This window comes from Notamacropus eugenii, chromosome 4 (assembly GCF_028372415.1).
Source record: "Notamacropus eugenii isolate mMacEug1 chromosome 4, mMacEug1.pri_v2, whole genome shotgun sequence".
NCBI classification, from domain to species: Eukaryota; Metazoa; Chordata; class Mammalia; order Diprotodontia; family Macropodidae; genus Notamacropus; species Notamacropus eugenii.
In genome coordinates this window covers 198,539,662-198,559,491 of record NC_092875.1, presented here as the reverse complement: position 1 = coordinate 198,559,491, position 19,830 = coordinate 198,539,662, and the positions used below count along the sequence as shown (strand labels likewise).

Below are 19,830 nucleotides of genomic sequence, written 5' to 3'. Positions count from 1 at the left end.
ATAATATCTGTAAAGAGCTTAGTGTACAGCCTAGCACATCATAAGGTACTATATAAATCCTTATTCCCTTTCTTCCCTCCCCCCACCCCCGTTTTGGTTTATTCCATTCTATAGTGTTGCTAAGTGATCACCACAAAATTCTTGATCACTAACTGGCTTTACTGCTACATGTGGTATATGTGAAACTATTCAGTGGCTGCCCAATGGATAAGCAACGAAATATTTGCCTACGCTTCGTGGCAGTTGTGATTGGAATGTTCACGAAGACGTTTTCTTTCTTTAAAAACTTTCGCAACCAGAAGGCTATACACAAGAAAATGAATGTAGTTGACAGCATTTTTCACAAAGAAAAAATCATAATACTCGGCTATCAGTTGAAGAATAAAACTCTGACCCTTGAGAGGAGAGCTCAAGCTGCCTTTAGATTGGGTCTGTTGGCTTATACAGGTACAGACTGAAAAAATCTTATTCTGAAAGATTTGTTCTCATTTATTTTTACCAATATATCTTAGCAGACACCATCAAATGGGTCTGAAAGTCTTTTGTCATATACAGTATAACATGAGGCTGCCTTAAGGTTAGTTTCATAAGACTCATGGTATGTGATATAAATGGTTAATTGGACACACGATGTTACAAAGGTGTCATGACTTTAAAGTGGGGTTTGGCTATATTGTTATCCCTTCCACATCATGACTTTTCCCATTGAGGTTTTGATACTATCATGGTTGGCATAATAAACTAAATGGGAATTGGGGGAGAATTTTGCAAACACTACAGACAGAACTCAAAGGTCAGCAGACAACACAAGAAAAGTTTAGAAATTCAGAAATACATAAATATATGTATGGTACTATATAATATTTTTCTTTTTATTTTATCTTTTATTGCCATAAATATACACAATTTCTTCTTCTCTGGTATGAAGGGAGGGCCAAAAAAATTTTATATGGATTTTCCAGTTCACAGGAGCACCACTCCCCTAACTCCCATGATATGGAAGGGATAATAACTGTAATATATAATGATTAAAGACTTTAGTAAGGGACATTAGTTGGGACAATATTATTTTGTACATGAGCCTTTATGTATTATAGCCCTACATTTAAAATTCCATGAAACAATGCAACTTTTTTACCTTAAAAAAACCTTTATGGTGTAATATATTGAAAAATAATCCTTCAGTAAGAGCATGTAGTCATCTTAAATTCCAACCCATGAAATTCAATATACTACAATTTCACTGTAAGTAGGTATTTTATAAATAGTCAATTCTTGACTTACCTAGTTTAGACAGCAGGTAAATGACAAACATGACTGTTTGGAAACTTAGCAACTCTGAGGAGAAGAATAGAGGAGAACATTTGTGTGATAGTCAAAGGAGGGGGAAATAGTGACAATACTGTAAGTATCTGACCAGAAGAAGAGGAAATGGATGATTTCTTTATAAGTACCATAAAGCTAATTTGCAGGAGGGATAGAATTAAAATGTAAGACATTGGTAGGAGGTCTCTTTCCACCCAAACTAAAAAAACTGTTAATTTTTAAAATTTCTCTTGCTAACAATTTTATCTTTTAAAAAATAGAAGAAATAATAAAGGAGGGGGGAGATGATTTATTCTGGACCTCATTCTGACCATTAACAAAGAATCAATTGGCCAAGTAGAAATGATGAAAATTTGGGGAAACTATCTTAGTGTAATGCTTTTTGCATTCAACTTTGGAATTACATATTACTTGGGTTCACTATAGTGGTAATATACAACTAAGCATCCCCATTCAGTGCCTTTTCTAATAACACACCAGGAGAGACAAAACAAATGGCAATTAAATAAGACATAAGGAGAAATGAAACAATGGAAAAGTCAAGGACTAAAATCATTCTCAGCTTCCCATACACAAATGAATATAAATTCTAACAGATTCACTTGATGATAGGGAAAGGTTTAGGGACTCATTGCTAAAGAAATGCCCAAGAAAACTCTTACTGTAAGGTAAGAGAGGCTTCAAGCTTCCCCAAGACTTCTGTTGTACCCCATCTTCCATAAGCTGACTATATTTTGTTGCTTTACAGCAAATGGAGAAGTTTTAAATCCTGTGGATAAGTTCACTTACCTTGGCAGTATGTTTTCTAGGGATGTACACACTGATAATGAGGTTGACACATGCATTGTCAGAGCTATCTCAGTGTTTGGGAGGCTCCCAAGGAAAGAGTGAGAGAGAAGAGGTACTAGACTGACTACCAAATTGAAGTCTACAGAGCCATTGTGCTGACCTCATTGTTGAATGCCTATGAAACCTGAGTAGTATACCAATGCCATGACAGGAAGCTGAACCAGGCACATTTGACTTGTCTTAGGAAGATTCTGAAAATCACCTGGCAAGGTACTAGACACTGAAGTCCTTTCTTGAATTAAACAAACATTCAAATTCTACTGCAGAAAGTACAATTCCAATGGATTGGCCACATTTTTGGAATGCCAAACGTACAGTTGCCTAAGAGACTATTTTATGAAGAACTCACACAGGGCAAGTGCTCACATAGTGTTAAGAAGGAGTAATACAAGGACACTCTCAAGGTCTCTTTTAAGAACTTTGGGATTGATTGTGTGACATGGGACACTTGCACAGGACCTCCTAGCATGGCATACCTTTATCAGAGAAAGTTCTGTGCTCTATGAGCAAGGCAGAATTGAATTAGTACAAAAGAAACTCGATGCATAAAGTTAGAGAACCCCCTCCAAATGGGGACTACTTGTGACCATTCTGTGGTAGAGCATTCTGAGCTCATATTGGTCTGATCAGCCACAGTCCAATGCATTGTAACTTGATTCTAACATAGTGATGTCATTTGGTCCTCTTTGAGAGAACAAGGGACAACAAACAACCAACCAGGTTTTGCTGCTTCTTAACTCCACTTCCTGTAGTTCAAAGCAGACCAGGTCCTTTCTTGCTGTTCCTCATTCTGATGAAGTTTGGAGATTCTGACACTCAGCTGTAGCATTCAGCCTCTATAGCCATCATCCACTAAAACTCTGCTACTGCTCATTCCAGTATTCTGCCATCCACTCCAGTTCCACCCTCTACGTCTAAAGTTGTCGATGTCGAAGCAGTCGCTCACTGCTGCTATTGTTGCTTCAAAAGAAAAGTGTCATTTTTTTTATATGAATCAAGTCAACATGCCTGAGGGTTAATCAACACATTTAGTGTCATATATTTAGAGTTGGATATGACCTAGAGTTCATCAGGCCCAACACCCTTATTCTAAAGATGATAAAAGTAAGGCCCAATGAGTTTAAGTGGGTTGCCTAGGATAACCTAGGTCCAAGTGACAGAATGGGACAAGAAGCCTGATCCTCTTACTCTAAATTCAGCACTTTTAAGCTCTTCTATCATCATTATCATCACCATTGTTATTATTACCAATAATAATAATAGCTTTGAACAGTACCTACTACGTGCCAAGCATTGTGCTAAGTGCTTTACAAATATTATCTCATTTTATTCTCATGCCGTTGGGATGTAGGTGCTATTGTTATCCCTATTTTACAGTTGAGAAAACTAAAACCAATAGAGTTTAAGTGATCTGCTCAAGGTCACACGGCTGATGAGTGTTATCAATCACACTTGCAACCCCACCTAGTCTACACATTAGATCGTACCCTTGAAGGTAAGGACTGTCTTTTTTTTGTATTGAAACCTCTAGCCGCAGCACACTTCCCAGCACATAGTAGGTGCTTGATAAATGTTTATTGACTGTTGCCACACAAAGGACTAATCAGACTATGGTCAAAATCTTGATGATTTCCCCCAAGTGAATTTCTTTCACATTTTCCTTGTCCCAGTTTGTTGTGATCCATACCTCCTATCAAGTCTTTCTGAGATTGGAAATAATTACATGTATGCTTACTCATTTGTCATTTCAATTCCAATTATCCCCTAGTCCCTTGCTCCAGTAGCTATAGTACCCTCCTATGCATCTTATCTTGAATTTTTAACATGCCTTAAGAAAGCACTAGAAACCCTGGAGAAGAACATAAGTAGGTAGCTTCTGCTAGTATTCCTACCATTACAGCAAAACTCTCACACCAAGATGGGATAGGATGAGATGGGACAGGACGGGATGGGTCAGGATGGAATGGGACAGGGATACCAAGCCTGACCTGATCACTATCCTCTAGAATTTAAGAGAATAAATTTCAGAGATTTCAGAAAAAGAACAGGTAGGATCCAGGGACCTGAAATTATACAGTAGCAATATGGAAAGTTCCCAACAATGATATTTTTACTAGACAGTTGAATTCTGATAAGGGAGAAATATGCTTATTGATTGATATGGCTGCACAAGGAAATCACTGATAAACTTTAAATGATTAAAAGACAAGGATAGAAGATGAAATCACGAACATGGATATATTCATCTAAGGATTAATACCAAAACAAAGTAGGTCAATCTTGTGAAAATATTGTCTAAAAAAAGAAAGTCTGACAGAATGAGATTAAACTTGTGATAAATGCTGAGGAAATCTAAAAGGGCTTTGAAAGTTCAGTTGTCAGCAAGAGGAAAATCAAAGAAGTGGGAAGAATCAGTGATTTCCCAGTTACTGGGAAATAGCCACCCACTGGCTAGAATCCTAGTAAATGACCGTGGAGATTAGGTGGAACGAGTTAAATTGTATCTGCTTTCAATTTTTCTACAAGCAAAAATGATCTCCAGAACAGAAAGAATAATATGATTAAAATTGAGTATCATAAAGAGATGAAAAGAAAGCACCTAGCTACCTTAATGGGTCCATGTCATTAGATCTGGAAGTTTGAGGAAAATGTATGGATATGATTGCTTACTTGCTGTTACTGATCTCTGAAAAATCATGGAGAATGATAAATAAGCTGTGGGACTGAATAAGGGTATATGTCCAAATTTTAAAAAGAGGAATAAGGTAGATTCTTCTAAATGTAGTTAGAAGGATCCTACAAAACAGTCATTTTTAATTCATTATCCGGAAAAATCCTAGAAAAATTTGTTCATTTATTCACTTGTTTGTTTTTGAGAGGCACTTTCTCTCTCTCTCTCTCTCTCTCTCTCTCTCTCTCTCTCTCTCTCTCTCTCTCTCTCTCTCTCTATATATATATATATATATATATATATATATATGTGTGTGTGTGTGTGTGTGTGTGTGTGTGTGTGTGTATGTGTGTGTGTGTGTTATATAACATATATATGTATATATATCTTGTTTGATGGCCACAGTAACCCTAGGAGGCAGGTAGTTAGTTGGTTGTTCTATGTTCTCAAAGAGAACCAAAAGGACATCACTGTCTTAGAGTCAAGTTATGATGTATCTAGCTGTGACTGATCAGATTACTATGAGCTCAGAATGTTCTATCACAGGTTGGACACAAATAGTCCATATGAACATTTGGGATGGATTCTCTAAATTTGCACATCTTGCATTTCTTTTGAGCTATTTCAGTTCTACTTTACTCACAGAGCACAGCACCTTCTTTGATGAGGGCACCCCATGCTGAGTGGTCCTGTGCCAATGTCTTCCATTTCACACAATCAATTCCAAAATTCTTAAGATATACCTTGAGAGTGTCCTTGTATCACTTCATCTCAACACCATGTGAGCACTTGCCCTGTGTGAGTTCTTCATAAAATAGTCTTTCAGACAAGCGAACTTTTGACATTTGAACAATGTGGCCAGCCCACTGGAATTGTACTTTCTGCAGCAGAGTTTGAATGCTCGTTTAGTTCAAGAAAGGACCTCAGTGTCTGGCATCTTGCCAGGTGATTTTCAGAATTTTCCTAAGTCAATTCAAATGTGCATGATTCAGTTTCCTTTCATGGCACTGGCATACTGTTCAGGTTTCATGGGCATTCAACAATGAGGTCAACACAATGGTTCTGTAGACCTTCAGTTTGGTAGTCAGTCTAATACTTCTTCTCTCCCATACTTTCCTTGGGAGCCTCCCAAACACTGAGGTAGTTCTGGAAACTCATGCATCAACCTCAATCACTGGGTACATCCCTGGAACATATACTGCCAAGGTTAAGTGAACTTATCCACAGGATTCAAAACTTCTCCATTTGCTATGACTGACGGTTCCACATATGGATGGTGTGATGCTGGCTGATGGAGCACCTTTATTTTCTTGGTATTAATTGTTAGGTCAAAATTAGCACAAGCAGCAGAGAATCAATTTATACATTGTTGCATCTCAGCTTCATAGACTGCATTTAATGAGTACACAATCATCTGCAAACAAAAAATCATGCCCCAATATTCTCTCCACTTTAGTCTTGGCTTATAGCCTTTTCAAGTTGAATAATTTATCATCAGTATGGTAGCTGACCTTGATGCTGGGTTTATCCTCATTCAAGGCATTTGACAATATGGCTGAAAACATCACGCTAAAAAGCATGGGAGCAAGCACACAACCTTATTTTACTTCACTGGTAATTGGGAAAGCACAAGAACATTGTCCATTATCCAGAACCCATGCAAGCATACTGTCATGAAATTGACATACGATGCTGATGAACTTCCATGGGCAACCAAATTTTGAAGTAATTTTCCACAAGCCCTCATGACTAACAGTGTCAGATCTACAAATGTTGTGTACAGACCTCTGTTCTGCTCCTGGCATTTCTCCTGGACTTGTCAGGCAGCAAACACCATAGTGACTGTTCCTTGGCCCTTTCTGAAACCACACTGGTTCTCAGGTAGATGACCATCTTCCAGGTGAAGGATCAGCCTATTAAGGAGAACTCTAACAGGAATCTTGCCAGCAATGACTAAGAGAAAGAACCCTTGTGATTTTCACAGGACAATCTATTTCCTTTACCTTTATAAAAATGGACAATGGAGGTGTCCTTGAATTCCTGGGGGATAACCTCCTCTTATAATCTGGAAAATTTCAGTCAGCTTTTGTATGAGCAAGGGACCCTCCACCTCATAAATCTCAGCTGGAATAGGATCAGCACCAGGTGCTTTGCCACATGAAAGGATCCTAATGCTATTCAAAACCTATTCCTCAATTGGAAGGAGGGACTATTAACTTCAACCCGAGGTAAATGGTTAATGGCTTCAGCACTGATTGATGACAGTCTGTTGAGAGAACACTATGGAAGTGTTTAGTCCATCTCTCTAGGATCATATTCTCATCATTAATCAATGTGGCTCCATCAGAACTGAGTAGTTTGTCCCATAAACAGCCTGCAGGGCATCATTAAAGTGCTTTGGGTTGTTACTATCAGCATAAAACTGAATTTCATCTGCCTTATCTGAGCCAAGGATCCTGCATCTCTCTAAGCTTCACCCATATTTTACTTTTGATGGAATTCAATGCTGCTTTCTTAGAGATGGATGAACTATCCTGCTGGTAAACCCTGCAGAGTTCTCATTTTTCATTTAACAGTTTCTGAATTTCCATATCATTTTCGTCAAATCAGTCTTAATGTTTGTGAGTGTTCTGACCCAGATGAACAAAGACAGTGCTTTATACCAAATCTCTGAAAGCTGCTCAATCTTTTCCTGCTCCATTGTTGCTGTGTGTTGGCTCAACTTTCCCTCCAAGTTAGCAACCGTTTGTGCTCAGAGAAGTTCTAATCTGTTGACATTAATTCTTCTGGTAGTCATTTTGCCTTGGAGTTGCTGCTTATTGAATGTGAATATTTAGGATGGAGAAGATAAGTCTATGATCAGTCCAACATGCAGTGCCACACATTGCCTTCATCACTCTCACATCCTGTCTGTCTCCTTGACTTACAATCACACAGTTTGTTAATTGCCAATATTTGCTGTGAGGGTGCATCCACAGAGTTTATTTCATTTAGGCAAAAGGAAAACAGTGTTGGTGATGAGGTCATACAATGCACAAGTCCTCAGCAGTAAGTGACCACTGCTGTTGCTGTTTCCAATTCCATTTCTCCCTAGAACTCCCTGCCAAGTCTGGTAGTCTGAGCCTAATCTAGCACTAAAGTCACCCAGAATTACAAGCTTGTCCTCTTTCAGTACATTGATAATGAGGGTCTCTAGGCCTTCACAAAATTTTTCTTTGACCTCATCAGGGCTCATCATGGTGGGAGCACAGACACCGATGATGGTGGCATGGGATTTTCCTTGCATTGTCACAAGCCTGTCGTTCATTCCTTTTGGTAGTCATACCAACTTGTTGCCTAGTTTTGATTGTAAAACCTACACCAGCTTGATAGAGCTCCCTTTCACTGCAGCTACTTCATAAAAACATGTATTCACCTCCAATTTCAGCAAGTTGGCCTTCATTTGCCAGTCTTGTTTCACTCAGGGCTGCTATTTGGAAGTAATCCCAGACAAGTTCTCTCACAACAAGAGCTGTTCATCTTTCAAGTCTACTGGGTTTTGTATTGTCTATAAATGTGCACACATTCCACGTACTGATGGTGAGTGAAATCATCTTTGCAGAAGTTTTTGTACTTTTTTTGTGTTTCAACCACAGGGTGGGATCCCCACCTGCCACAGTACCTTTTCTAGCCCCTTTCTCACACTAGGAGGTGAGCAGTGTGATCCTTAAAAGACTGCTCAAATACTCAGAGGGCTGCTAAATTCCATTGCTATTTCCAGTGAGAAAATGACCCTATGGCCTGGGCCACCTGTGTGTAGAGTTGTGACTATAGCTCCCAGTATATCAGCCCTTGATGCTTCATCACCTGCCATTTGCCACAGGACTTTAATATAGGTAAAAATGGTAAAATGGTATGGTTAATATCTTTTGATTTGTGCATAAACCGGATTTAAGTGAGGCAGAGTTGCACAAAGTCGTTGGCCTCACTCTCTCTTTCAGAGTCATCACAGTCCAGTGGCAGGACAGAGTCAAGACAACTGGTGATGGCTCAAGATGCGGTGGGTGATGTTGGCATCTTCAATGTCTAACCAAGCTCTAAGTCAGACCTGCATAACTTGGCAGTAGGTAGGGGCCAAAATTAATAGGCTAAACTTCTTTGGGCCACAGATAGGTTTTTAGTGTCTCACTTTCCAAGTAAAGGTATAATTAATGATTAAACTATTTCTAAAAAAACACTTATTAAAAATTGGGACAATCCAGAAACTTCAATCTACAAATACTTCTTTATGAAGTCAACTTCAGTAAAAGACTTCCCAGCAGCAGCAATTTCTTTAGAAATATGAAAACTAACCTTAGTAGCTGTCTCATTTTCTGAGTATACTTTCTAGAAAAACTATTGTTCCCCACTGAGATTCTTCAGCAATTTGGATGCTTTGATTTTTTTTTCATTGGTGTCCAATTTACTTGTCAGGATGTTTTGATTCAAAATGATGACAAAGATTTTATTCCTTCAGAATGGCTTATTACTTCCAGCAAACAAGGCACAATATTTTGTCTCTCGTGTAAGCAAACAAGCATCTATTTGTCCACTCCAGATTAAACACTCTGTTTTCTGATTCTATGTTCTGTTTCTATCACCCATTTTACAAAGTCATCCCAAAAATTTTCATCTTAGAACAAAAAAATTTTCATAGCAATTGTTCATGTACAAAGAAACTGAGTGTCTGACCTTGGAGAGAGTGCCAAACACTCATGTAACTTGGAGGGTGGCTGCATAGCAAGGGAGGGGAAGAAGCCCTCCCACCGCTGCTGCTCATCACATAGAGTCAACTGCGTTGTTGTGTAGCTGCACTCACTTTGTCCCTGTTCAACTCTAGTAACGATCAAAAACACAGCAAAAAGATATGACTCTCACTCCCCTCAGAGTAGAGACAGACATGGTTTGGCGTGGGTCATGTGACAAACAGGAGAGAGCATGCAGTGGCAACCTAACCCCAATCAAGTTACATGATGAGCACGATAGTGACTAGTAGAAGGTAGGTTAAGTGGGGCATGGACAAAGCACTCGTTACATCTGTACTTTCTTTTACATCCTCTACGTTTTTCACAGGCAGCCTGAAATCCTTTGGTGAGACCCAAGTGGCCCATAGGCCATATGTTTTTGCAGGACTGCTCTAAGCACTTCACAGCACCTGCTTCCACTGACTTCATGGCCATTGGAATGAATTGTTCTCATCCTCCCATTCCACCAGGGGAAGTCTTCACATGCTTGGGGTAAACAGCCCCCTAACTCACCAATGGGTTTGAGACCCCTCAGTTATCCTCCACCTTGTTTAGCCTGTCTGCCTAAATCATTTAGCAGGGAGTGGCCACTGTACATGCTACAGCTTCCAGGAGCCACGGGTGAGAGTCAGGCAGATCAGTGGAAAGCAGCCCTGAAAGGGGCTTGGCAGCCCTCACACCAGAGGTCCTAGTCTTCCCTGAATACACTTTACACCCCAAAAGACAGATACCATGGATAGTATTATATCCCCATTTTACAGGTAAGGAAGATAGACTCAGAGAGTTCAAATGACTTGCCCATTATTAGACTCACAGGGATCCAGAAAATATTACTAAAAATGTGCTTTTTTGACTACTTAGGAAGAAAAGCAATGATCATTATAAGGCAAGGCATTTTCACTAAAAACAGGTTATATCAGACTAATCTCAATGGCTTTTTTGAAAGGGTTATCAGATGAGGAAATTAGTGAAATGTTTTACATATAGTATGCATATAGAATACTATTGTGTTGTAAGAAATAAGAAAGAAATGGTTTCATAGAAACCTAGAAAAACATAACTTACGATGCCAAGTGAGGAGAACAGAACCAAGAGAATAATTTATACAAAAACAACAATATGGTAAAGACAAGCAACTTTGAATGGTTTAAGAACTCTGATCAGTGTATGATTCCAGAGGATTAATGATGATACATGCTACCCACCTCTTGATAGAGTGGTAAAGGATTAGGAGAGCAGAATAAGCCATGTGGTTTTTTGTTTTTAATTTTGGACATGTTTTGCTTGATTACATATGTTTGTAGCAGAGATTTAATTTCTATTTCATTCCCAATCTATTGGGAAGGGTTGCAGTAAGAGGAAGAAAAGATAGATTTTTTTCTGATTAAAAAAATAATAAAGCTAAAATTATAATAAAAAATAAAATCCCACCTTAATTGCTCTTAATTCTACTACCTTCCTTCTGTTGCTTGCACACAGTCATTTACATTTTCTCCTCCTTTGTACTATGAACTCCTTGAGAGCAGGGACTATGCTTTACCTTTTTTTTGTATCCTTAGTGCTTAGCATAGTACTTAGCTTATAGTTACTGTCGTTGAGTTGTTTCAGTCATGCCTAACCCTCTATGACCGCATTTGAGGTTTCTCTGACAGACATACTGAAGTAGTTTGCCATTTCCTTCTCCAGCTCATTTTACAAGTAAAGAATTTAGGCAAATGAGGTTAAATGACTTGCCCAGGGTCACATAGCTAGTAGGTGTCTGAAGGTGGATTTTAACTCAAGTCCTCTTAGCTCTAGGCCCAGCACTCTATCCACTGTGCCACCTAACTGCTTGGCTTATAGTCATTCTTAATAAATATTCATTGACTGACCATGAAGTACATTCTGCTTAAAGGAGTCTTGTAGATTTTGCAAGGAAAGCATTCTTTTTTTAAAAAATGAATAAATATCTTTTGTTTTTATTATTCAATATATCCTTTCACTTTCCTCAGGCAAAGAACTATCTCTTGTACATAACATATTTCAGAGAAATATCATTGTAGGATGGTACAACTTTGGATGGATTAGGATGGGCCATACTGGTATCAATAGGACAGTTATATTCCTTATCTTCTTATTTACTTGGTGAAAAGGGCTCTTTGGAGACTCAGGGTTGACCTGCCATACACTCATCCACCTCTTAGAGGTCCTCAAGGTAAACAAGTTCCTAAACCTTCCTAGCAAGGCCGCATCTCCACAAGTCCCAAGTCTATCTGGCCCATACAGACATTGCTTGTCATAAAGGAGGCCCTGACTCAAAGCTTCCCGTAGCTCTAAGACGTCTTATTTTCAGTTTATGATACAACTTATTTCAGAAATGTCCTATAAAATGATATTCTTGGGTTCAAGGGGGATAGGGGGATATGTGAGGGAGACTTTGCAGAAGGAAACAAAAGTTTCTTGGCCTAAAAGTACCCTGAATGATTATGTGGGCTGGGTCACATATATCACCCATGCCTATTTTTTGTATACCTACCTCAGTATACTTCATTATGCAACATTATATACTTCATTAACTTTCTCTGCCTTGCTTTCCAGCATCTGAAATTGTCAGGTAGTAATAGCCCTCTTAGATAAAGCATTTCATCACGGTCAGTATGAGAGGCAGATTAATTATAGAGGAAACGGCAGTGGGGAAAAAGTATGAAGCTAAGAAGCCAGGGCTATGAATGAGTATACTTTATGTGAGATCATAGGAATATAGGATCATAGATTTCTAACTGGAAGGGACCTTAAAGCCTATATTTAATGTCCTCATTTTACAGATTAGAAAACTGAGGCCCAAAGAAGATAAGTGATTTTCCCAGTCACACAGCTAGTAAGTGACAGAGGAGAGTGACGTACACAAGTGATATATCCAAGGCAGAAGTGGGATGTAAATCTGGGTCTTCTGACTCCAACCCCATGACCTTTTCCACTGCCTTATTTTTAGGGTTGGCCTTACAATTGAATTCAATTCCCTTTCATTTTTAATTCAACAACTATTTTTGAGGAACATAATAGATGCAGTATGTTGTGTTACACATAGAGATGACTAATTACCTTTCTTGAAGGAATTAATCTGACAGGGAAGATCCAATGTATACACAAATAACTATAACTCAAAATAGGATCATAGATTTAGATCTGGGAAAGTACCTTTGAAGCCAGTGAGTCAAACCACTTCATTTTATAGGTGAGGAAACTGAGACCAAGGCAGTTCAAAAAACTTGCCTGACTAAGGTCATAGGATTTTAAGTGTTTGAGAAGGGATTTCAATCCAAGTCTTCCTGACCCCAAGTCTAGCATTGTATAAGAGGGGACAAAGAATAATTCTGGCTAGATGACTCAAGAAAAACTTCATGGAGAAGGGGGCATTGGAACTAACAAGCACTAAATGATGTTACCGTTGCTCTCGCTAGCCAGAGTAGCAGAACTGGACAGAAAGCCAAATCCATGGTTGTGCAATTCAGCAATTCCATGCTTTTACATGTGATTTTATCCTATGCTTTCCCTTCATTTCCTGAGTTTGACTCAACTGAATTAAGGGAAGAAAGGGTTTGTTGATCTTTTGTCCAAAGAGTAAAAGGGACTGAGTCCTTATTCCCCCAGGGTTCAAGACTATGCTTGGGACATTGACAGAGTAAGTGAAGAAAGAAAATTTTGTGTGGCAGCAGCCAGTGAGCAAAGCAGTTTCTGGCTTCTCAGGAAGATAATTCATTTTTTTAAAATTCTAAACTTGGACATTTCCCCACTTTCCATAGGCATAGCAAAACACAAAAGGAATTCTCTATGGAACTGTGAATTTCCATTTCATACCACTTGGAGGTTGGTTGGTTTTTTGAGTATATAATAAATTCTATATGTTTCTTTTAAAACCATCCTGCTTGCTTATGTTCCCTTCTGCAATATTTTTGCTAATGTTTCGATGACCTTCTTTTTTGGGGGGCCATCACCATTGCTAACCCCACCCCTCTTCTCCCCCTAATCTCTCCCAATTAAAAACCAAGAGTCCAATTTACACATACATCAAGACATCACCCTCATGATGTCATAGATCCTCTTCGAGAACAAAGGACACACAATAAGAATAGTTCAAAAAATATCTTTTGCAACAAATAAACATGGTCAAGCGAAAAGAATCCATATTCTATATGTCCACAAAAGGCATGTCATTTTCTACACCTTAAGTCTACCACCTTTCCATCAGGAAGTAGGTAACATTTTTTACCCTTGTTCTTCTGTAGACATGGTTAGTTGTTGCTTGGATGAGAGTTCTTACAAATCCTTCAAAGTTGTTCTTCTTTACAGCGTCATTCTCCTAGAACAGGGATGGGGAACCTGTGACCTTAAGGCCATATGTGCCCTCTAGGTTCTCAAGTGAGGCCTTTTGGCTGAGTCCAAGTTTTACAGAACAAAAACTATTATTAAAGGGACTTGTTCTGTGAAGATTGGATTCAGTCATAGGGCTACACTTGCTCAGAACTGTGTGGAATCCCCCAGAAGGGCTGACAGAACAAAGCACTTTATCTGGTTTGCCCCAGGAGGGCCAGAAGACTTTATTGTCCTGACTGAGGATGTACTAGAGTGGTTGGAAGACCATAGTGTCCTGATCAGGACCCCGCAGGGGACCCAGAAGACCGCAGAGTTCTAGTTAGGAACACTGAAATCTGTCAATGCTCTAGAGGAAGGCAGTTTCATCATGGGAGGTGGAAGCCAACAAAAGGACTGAAATCAACAACAGAATTAAACATGACCTGAATGTCCCACCCAGGAGGGAAGCAGAAACTGTCCCTGTCACAAAGCCCTAAGTCAGGAATGGAGGCTAGAAATACGAGTAAACAGAAGAAAACATCAAAGTATAATAAATACCATGGGTCAAGAAACATCCAAGAGAGAAACACAGAGGAAGAAACTAATACTGCAATAACTATAAGCAGAATCGGGGGGAGGGAAAGTGGGAGAGAGGAGCCCTGACTACAAGAACTCAAGGAAAAGAAACAAGAACAAAGAAGAAGAAAATACACATAGAAAATAAAGAAGAGTGAGGAACCTACTACCTAGCAGCAATCAGGTGCATGAGAAGACTATATAAACATGGAGCGTGTGGGCATCTCATGAACCTTGCATTTATCTCAATGATAGAGAGTTGAACACACATACAGACAAACGATGCGACTTAGTCTAGAAATACATTGAACTCAATAGGATTATGTGCAGGGATCCAGAAAGGAGAAAGAAATATAAAAGGGAGAATAGATTTGGGGAAAGAGTTGCTGTTCAGTCCTGTCTGACTCTTCATGACCCCATATGGGGTTTTCTTGGTAAAGACATTAGAGTGGTTTGCCATTTGCTTCTCCAGTGGATTAAGGCAGAGGTTAGGGTCTAGCTTAGGGTCATATGGCTAGTGAGTAACTGAGGCCAGATTTAAGCTCAGGCTTCCAGACTCTAGGCCCAATGGATAGAGTTATCCATTGGGTCATCTAACTGGCTCAGACAAAAAGTAGTCACAAACAACAACAACATTCTATTTCATTATGAAAGGTAATTAAAGAGAAAATACAAGAATCAAAGGTCAGAGCTGGGGTTTTGTCTTGGTGAAGGGAAGGGCAGAGGAATAAGAAATAGACCCTTTCAATCATAGATTACTAATGTTCATATCTTTTATATCGGAAACATTTGAAACAATGATTTACATGAGAGACAGGAGCAGAATTTATTATGCTTCAAGAGAAATTCAAAAAAGTATGAGTACCAATCATGATCCCAGACAAGACAAGAAAAATAGACATGCTTAAAAGAGATAAGGATACAGCTAATGGAGTACTATAAAAAAAAAAATAACTAGAAAAGTAACAAATCAAAAATACCAAGTAAGTTAAAGAAGAGAGAAAAACAAAGGCAAAAACAAACCCTCATTGAGTTAGTGAATAAAACCTATAAAATCAATTTCAGAAAACCAATAATAAAATGTATAAACCATTAACTAATCTGAATTTGGTTAAAGAGGAAAACAAAATTGTTAATATCAAAAATGAACAAGGAAAATTCACAACAAATGAGATTATCAGAAATTATTTTGCCTAATTATGCACCAATAAAACTGATAAATTTAAATGAAATCAATAAGTATTTTCAAAAAATATATTAAGCCCAGATTCATAGAACAAGAAAGAAAATGCAAATAACCCAATTTCATAAACTTATGGTACAGTAGATAAAGCACTAGGCCCTGAATCAGGAAGACCTGAGTTCAACTCCAACCTCAAACACTTACTAGCTGAGTGACCCTGGGAAAGTCATTTCATCTAGCCAAAAGATGCCCATTTGACTTGGGTTTTACTGGCTCCCTAATTGATTACACACGAGAACCAGGTTGAATTTAAATGAAAAGTGTAGTTTTAATTCACTATGAAGAAATCTATAAGCATAATAGATTATATTAATAATAAAAACCACAGGATTTTACTAATAGATACAGAAAAAAGCTTATGAGAAAATGCAACACTGCTTTACGTTAAAACCATTAAAAATCATAGGAATAAATGAGCTATTCCTTAATATGGCAAATAGTATTTACTAATACCAATAGCTAGAATTATTTTCAATGGACAAATGCTCAAAGCCTTTCCATAAGATCAGGGTAAAATGAGCATGTCTTTTGTCACCACCATTTGCTATAGTTCTGGAAATGTCATCTATGGCAATAAGATAAGAAAAAGGAATGGAGGGAATAAACATAAGCAAAGAGGATGCAAAAATCAATGTTTTTGCAAAAAATATAGTTTATTAGAGACTCAACTAAATGAACTGAAGCAATTTATAACTTCAACAATGTGACATGATATAAAATAAATGCACAATATCTGCCTTTCTATATATTACCAATAAGACCCAACAGGGAGAGGGAAAAAAAATTGTTTCAAAATAACCACACAATATGTAAAATGTTAAATTATCAAGATAAACATAGGAATTATGTGACTATATCTATAAAACATTCATATCAGAAATAAAGACAAATAAAAATAACTGGAGAGATATTAACTGCTTGTGGTTGGGCCACACCCATGTAATAAAAATTATTTCATGCAAATCAATATACCAACAAATTACTTTATAAAACTAAAACAAAGGATTCATCTGGAAGAATAAAAGGTCAAGGATCCAAAGAGAAATCTCAAGGCAAAAATAGGAATGAATAGGAGAGAACAATATCAGATCTCAAAATATACTGCATAGAAGTTATCATCAAAACAATTTGTTACTGGTTAAAAAAATAGAAAAGTTAATCAGTTGAAAAGATTAGGTTTATTAGACTCATAAGCTATTAAACATTTGATAAACCAAGACCTCCAAACATTGGCTTAAGGACAACAAGAACTTCTAGAAAGATGGAAGACTATGACAGAAATTAGGTTGAGACCAACATCTCACGCTATATGCTATAATAAATCTTAAATGAATGGAAACCTAGTAATAAAAGGTCATATCATAAACAAATTAGAGGAACAGGAAAGGAGCAGCTAGGAAACACAGTGGATAAGGCACTGGACCTGGGGTCAGGAAGACCTGAATTCAAAGTAAGCCTGACACGCTTACTAGCTCTGTGACCCTGGGGAAGTTGCTTAACCTCTGTTTGCCTCAATTTCCTCATTAATATCTTCAATAAGTTATTTTGTGAAGCTACCTGTGACCCTCTAGGTCCTCAAGTATGATTCTTTGAATGAATACAAACTTCACAGGATAGTACCTCTTAATAAAAGGATTTGTTCTGTAAAACTTGGACTCAGTCAAAAGGCCACACCTAAGGACCTAGAAGGCCACCTGTGGCCTCAAGGTCGCAGGTTCCCCACAGGCAATGATGATTCTGTCATGAGGTCAGTAATGCTTGTGCTCTCAACATGCCTTCTAAGCCCTTCCCTATTTTCTCCATCATGCCTATGTCAGAGGTTCCTGTAGTCCCTGAGGTTCCTACGTAGAGGGTCCCAGCAGAAAATCCTGATAGTGTCACTAGAAGGACTGGGGCAGAGAGTAAGAAAATTAGGGAAGAATATTATTACTAAACACTGAGACAGGGCAGGAACTTAATCACAAGAGGACTGAAAAAGAAAATGGCAAATTGAGATATACAGAACTAACTCAGTCATAGGTGAACAAGATAAACATTCTATTTCCTGGTAAATAATACTATACCCTCAAGGAGAAGCCCCTCAAACTCATCTGATGCTGTTCCAATGAATTACTGACCTAAGACTCCTTATGGTCTTTCCTAGGGTCAGGATTGGTCCCAGATGCTGGGATAGGGTTTAACTCAGCTACAAAGGTTAGAGGGTCAGGGAGCCAGGAAGACCATTGTAATTAGTCAGAAAAAATGAGCTCCATAAAGTTAGGAATCATCTCCCATATACATTTTCTCCACTAGCATCTATCACAATGTTCCATACTCCCAGAGGTATTTAGCTATAACATTTGCTAAACTGAACCAAAAGCTAATTAAATGTACTTTGGTTTCTATTTGTTTTATTCTAAATTGTGTCTTAATATAGCAATTAGGGTTTAATTAATTGTAAGATTATTTTTCCTTTTTTAAGAAAAAAATATTGATACACTTTGTTTTGAGATGATACTTTCCATCAAAGTATATTTTACAAGAATGAAGTAAAATTGCCCTAATAGCACGTTTGACACGTCATTTCCCAGTTTTGCAGCTTATCAATTGTTAACAGAAAGGAAGGGCATGTGTTTTAACTTTGATAATAGGATAATCTTTGCTGTTTTGTTTGGTTTTAGATTTCTTGTGCTTGTTTTGCTTTCTCACCCTGTATCCTTTCATACAAGTCTTCTCAGGTTTTTCTTAATTCTTCATATGCATTATTCCTTACAGCACAGTTCTTATCTAATGTATTAGCTTCTATTACCCCTTTCAGCCATTTCCCAATGTGAAGAGAGGTAAACTGAAGAAATCTTCAAGTGCTGCCAGACTTACTGAGAGTCATCTATTCAACAATGCTACTTCTATAAACCAATCTCTAAAAACTTTCTAGGGTTCCACTTTGAAGTACAGGAACACTGAAGATGGAAGGAAATCCAGCCCTTACGTGCTTGGTAACTAGTTAGTTAATTAAGAAAAAAATTAGAAAAACAATTGTTTGTTTTTTGTTTTTCAGGAGGACCGATAGCAGCAAAATGGGTAGCTGACTACATGAATGACATAGTTGTCATCTTGCAGAGGGACAATATTTCTCCTCAAATCAGGGTCACACTACTGCAGAGCCTTGCCAGTTGGTGCTACTTAAACGTCTTTGGCCAAAAGAGAGCTACAGTGATCAAAATAATTCCCATCCTTGTGTCTTTTCTGGAAGAGGAGACTCCCAATTTTGAGTTGAAGGGGTCCAAGCTGCATGTTAAATTCTGGTCTTGCTATCTTCTTGCTGTCATTATTTGTAACAACGGGCCAGCTATTCAGGAGCTTGCAAACTATACAACTTTGAAGTTCTCGCTACAAATGCTGGCAAGTGAGCATTGGCTGGGATGGCCTGAGAATTTTGCTGAAGTCTTATTCTTCCTGCTGGGGTACCACAGGACTTAATTAGACAGGCTATTTAAAGGAAACAGGAGTCAGAAAAATACAGTTTCTCCACTTAGAGACATTAGCGCTCTTATACTTGCCTTGTCTTATATTGATGTCAGAGGGCAGTAATAAAAATGGATACAATGTTATTTTTCAAAGGTCTCTTTATTCGTAGACTTGCCTACAATTGTAAAAGGTTTTGCAGTTGCTACAATGGCCAAACAACTGGAAAACACTCTTGTTAAGAAGTGTCAGATTACACAACTGCTTTTCTCTCATTTTCCCAAAAGTATACTGTATTCAACAAATACTTTTAGTATTTACTATATTTAAGGCACTGAGAGGTAACACATATTCAATTCAACATCCCTCTATATTCTTCGGGAACTCAGTTGGTGAACTATCGACATGTGTGTGTATACACACATATATAATTGGCATATATATATACGTATGTACAATATTCCTAGGTATGTAGATGGTGTAACCACTAGGTGGCATTGCTATTAATCTGATTCTGTTCACCGAAAGGACAAGGCTCTGCAAAGTTCCAAATTCACCCTATTTGTCATATGTTCCACCTCTATGCAGAGGGAGCTCTAGGGAGATAAGTTCTCAGAAAGAAGGAA

The 19,830-nt window shown here is 38.1% G+C and overlaps 1 protein-coding gene across 1 annotated transcript; it reads left to right on the top strand.

Annotated features, from left to right (window-relative positions):
• Positions 1 to 129: 129 nt before the first annotated feature.
• ARMH2 (armadillo like helical domain containing 2) lies at positions 130 to 19,350 on the top strand. Its single transcript, XM_072603981.1, has 2 exons — positions 130 to 447; positions 18,798 to 19,350. The coding sequence occupies exons 1-2, from the start codon at positions 204 to 206 to the stop codon at positions 19,217 to 19,219; spliced, it is 666 nt and encodes a 221-aa protein (XP_072460082.1). The 5' UTR covers positions 130 to 203; the 3' UTR covers positions 19,220 to 19,350.
• Positions 19,351 to 19,830: the final 480 nt, after the last annotated feature.